At 55.5% G+C, this 3,344-nt stretch overlaps 1 protein-coding gene across 1 annotated transcript; it reads left to right on the top strand.

Annotated features, from left to right (window-relative positions):
- The first annotated feature begins 432 nt into the window (after positions 1-432).
- On the top strand, positions 433-3,051 carry LOC133900057 (BTB/POZ domain and ankyrin repeat-containing protein NH5.2). Its single transcript, XM_062341144.1, has 2 exons — positions 433-1,145; positions 1,983-3,051. The coding sequence occupies exons 1-2, from the start codon at positions 690-692 to the stop codon at positions 2,919-2,921; spliced, it is 1,395 nt and encodes a 464-aa protein (XP_062197128.1). The 5' UTR covers positions 433-689; the 3' UTR covers positions 2,922-3,051.
- Positions 3,052-3,344: the final 293 nt, after the last annotated feature.

The raw sequence follows: 3,344 nt of genomic DNA, 5'->3' as shown, positions 1-3,344 counted from the left end.
TCTTTGGTCAAAAGTAATATTAATCACTGCATGTGCACATTCAACGGCGTAACTTTTTTCTTTCACTAGAGGGCGTTTTTACTACATACGTAAGTCTATCTCGAACCATTTGACTAAGATCTGACCATGACTAATAACTACTTGACTAATCACAAGCTCCACTTTAGCTGCATCCCCGGCCTCACTTTACAAAAGGAAACCTCACGGCGGCCACAGTAACACGCATCCAAGCTTGCACCACAGTAGCCTATCTCGTTGGCACGCAGCTCAGCTGGGTCGACAATGCATGCATGCCCCCAGTTACCAGTATGTGTGAAACTGTACATCAATGGAACTGTAGACAAAGACTGTAGAGAGGTGGCCACCCACGAACCGCAAAGGCACAGTGAAGGTGAAGGGTACCCTTGCTGTAGCGCAAAGGGGACTGGCATGGATTGATAGCGAGCGAGCGAGCGCCTTTTTTTTTTTTTCCTCCGCCTCCTCCTCCTTCTCCTTCACAGTTCACCCTCCTTTTCATCCTCTTCCTCTCCACAGTTGCTCTCGGACGCTGTGCTAGCTCCCCTCCTTTCTTGCTTGCTTTCCCCTTCCTCGGTCGCCAAATCTCTCCAAATCCGCGCCTTATCTCTAAAAAAAGCTGGGGCAATTCGCCCTTGCCTTTACCGCCGAGCTAACGACCTGCACATGAGATCATGAGCTCGGAGGACTCGCTCAAGTCCCTCTCGCTGGACTACCTCAACCTGCTCATCAACGGGCAGGCCTTCAGCGACGTCGCCTTCAGCGTCGAGGGCCGCCTCGTCCACGCCCACCGCTGCGTCCTCGCCGCGCGCAGCCTTTTCTTCCGCAAGCTCTTTTGCGGCCTTGACCCCAACCACCAACCGCCGCCTCCCCCCTTGAGCTCCGGCGCCCGTGCGGCGCCGGAGCTGGTCATCCCCGTCAGCTCGATCCGGTACGAGGTCCTGGTGCTGGTGCTGCAGTTCCTCTACAGTGGGCAGGCGTCGGTGGCGGCGCCCAAGAGCGGGCCGCTGCCGGGGTGCGGCGCCCGCGGGTGCTGGCACACCCGATGCGGCGCGGCCGTGGACCTCGCCCTCGACACGCTCGCCGCCGCGCGCTCCTTCGGCGTCGAGCAGCTCGCGCTTCTGGTCCAGGTGGGAATCCTTGAACGACCGATGTGCTGCAAAATTCATCTCCGCTAGCTATGATGTTCTTGGGATCTGCTAACTCGATGAGATTAAGGATGATGGAAGTTAGCCTTGCGTGGCGTCAGGGTGGAAGTCAGGGCTCAGAACTCCTGGGCCGATGCTGGGCAGCTGCTCCTGCATTCATGCTCGACTAGATCCCTAGGTTGCCACTTTGCCTTTCCGATTCATGCACTACTGTGCCCTCTGAGCCTCCACCAGTATCAGCAGAATCCACCCAGTGCACGATCTCTCTTCTCCTCACCTTTTTAATCAGTTTTTAATCGATTTTTATTGCGTTGTGTGTTGGTGAGAGCTGAGATGGGGAGTGTACCAGCAGGCGCAGGACTGAGTCGTCTCTAGTCTCTAACAGTCCCCTTAGCTTTTCTGCCGCTTCGCCTTGCTGCGCCTGTCATCACTTGTCATGGAGCCTCTGACTCATCTTTACTAGGAAGGGTCTCGTCACGCCCTTGTTTATGTCTGTCCCTTCCTTGCATCACATCCATTGCATTTCATTGCTAGGGTTTCTCGGAGATCGATCCACCAGCATGCACCTCCCAATAATAACTCGATGACGTGCATCATTTCCAAAACATCTTGCTGTTGTACAACATGCCATGGCGATGCAAGAACATTCAAGAACACATCGTGCTTCACATGCTGAAATGCAAGCTTGTAGAAGCATACAGTACTGAACTACTGATAGATTAACCACTACATTTTATGCAGCTGATTAGCTGCTATTTTTGTCTGATTAATCTCCGTGTCAGGAATTAACTACGGTTAATTAATTTTGGAGTATTGCAGAAGCAGTTGGAGAGCATGGTGAAGGAGGCGTCCGTCGATGACGTCATGAAGGTCCTAATGGCGTCGCGCAAGTTCGAGATGCAGGAGCTCTGGGCCACTTGCTCCCACCTCGTGGCGCGCTCGGGTCTCTCCGCCGATCTCCTCGCCAAGCACCTCCCGATCGATGTGGTCGCCAAGATCGAGGAGATCCGCTCCAAGTCCCCGGTCGCCGCGGCCAGCACGCCTCGCTCGCCGTTCTTGACTCATCACTACCTCCCCATCAACGCGCCATCCTCCGCGGCGGACCGCGACCACAAGATCCGGCGCATGCGGCGGGCCCTCGATGCGGCCGACATTGAGCTCGTTAAATTGATGGTCATGGGCGAGGGCCTCGACCTCGATGACGCGCTCGCCGTACACTACGCCGTTCAGAATTGCAACCGCGACATCGTCAAAGCACTCCTCGAGCTCGGCGCGGCCGACGTCAACTCCCACGCCGGCCCGACGGGGAAGACCCCCCTGCACCTGGCGGCCGAGATGGTTTCCCCCGACATGGTGTCCGTCCTCCTCGACCACCACGCGGACCCGAACGCCCGGACGCTCGACGGCGTCAGCCCGCTCGACGTGCTCCGCAGCCTCACCTCCGAGTTCCTCTTCAAGGGCGCGGTGCCTGGGCTCACGCACATCGAGCCCAACAAGCTCAGGCTGTGCCTCGAGCTCGTGCAGTCAGCGGTGATGGTGACCACGCGCGCCGAGGGAGCTCCCTCCGGTGGCGGGGGAAGCGACGGCGGCAATTTCCCAAGGAACGACGCCGACGACAGCTTGGTGAGCCTGACAATGAACTCAACGCTCATGTACCAGGGCCAGGAGATGGCGGCGGCAATCGCCGGAGATGCGAGGAAAGGGAACGGCGCCCGAGGGAGCCCCTCCAACTTGTACTTCCCCAATGGCTTCCCATAAGTATTCCTTATCCAGCATTGCCTTTTTATATGTCCATCGATCTTTCTTTAGCTTGCTTTGTGAGGTCATTGTTGAGATGGTGTTGCTGGCAACTATTTGACTAGGAGATATGAGCAAGAATTTCATGGTATTTGATGTGCAGTGTTCGATCTTTGCATGATTGCTCGATTGAGCAGCAACTGTTGCTTTGTTCAAATCCCTAACTATTCACTGTGATGAATCTTGCAATGGGGCTTCAATTCAATCCAAACGACCTTGCTAGCTCCAGTACTAGTGTGCAGCATGAAGATTTAACTGTTGGTGTCTTTACATACGTCTTTACGCAGTGAAGCTGTTGGAGACTACTGTAGTAGCCTTTGGACTGTAGGAAAGCGGGGGTGCAAGCTCATGTGAGGCAATGGGGGTCGAATGGAATTCGACAAG

This window comes from Phragmites australis, chromosome 19, assembly GCF_958298935.1.
Source record: "Phragmites australis chromosome 19, lpPhrAust1.1, whole genome shotgun sequence".
NCBI classification, from domain to species: Eukaryota; Viridiplantae; Streptophyta; class Magnoliopsida; order Poales; family Poaceae; genus Phragmites; species Phragmites australis.
The sequence above is the reverse complement of the archived record's forward strand: the minus strand, read 5'-3'. Positions and strand labels throughout refer to the sequence as shown.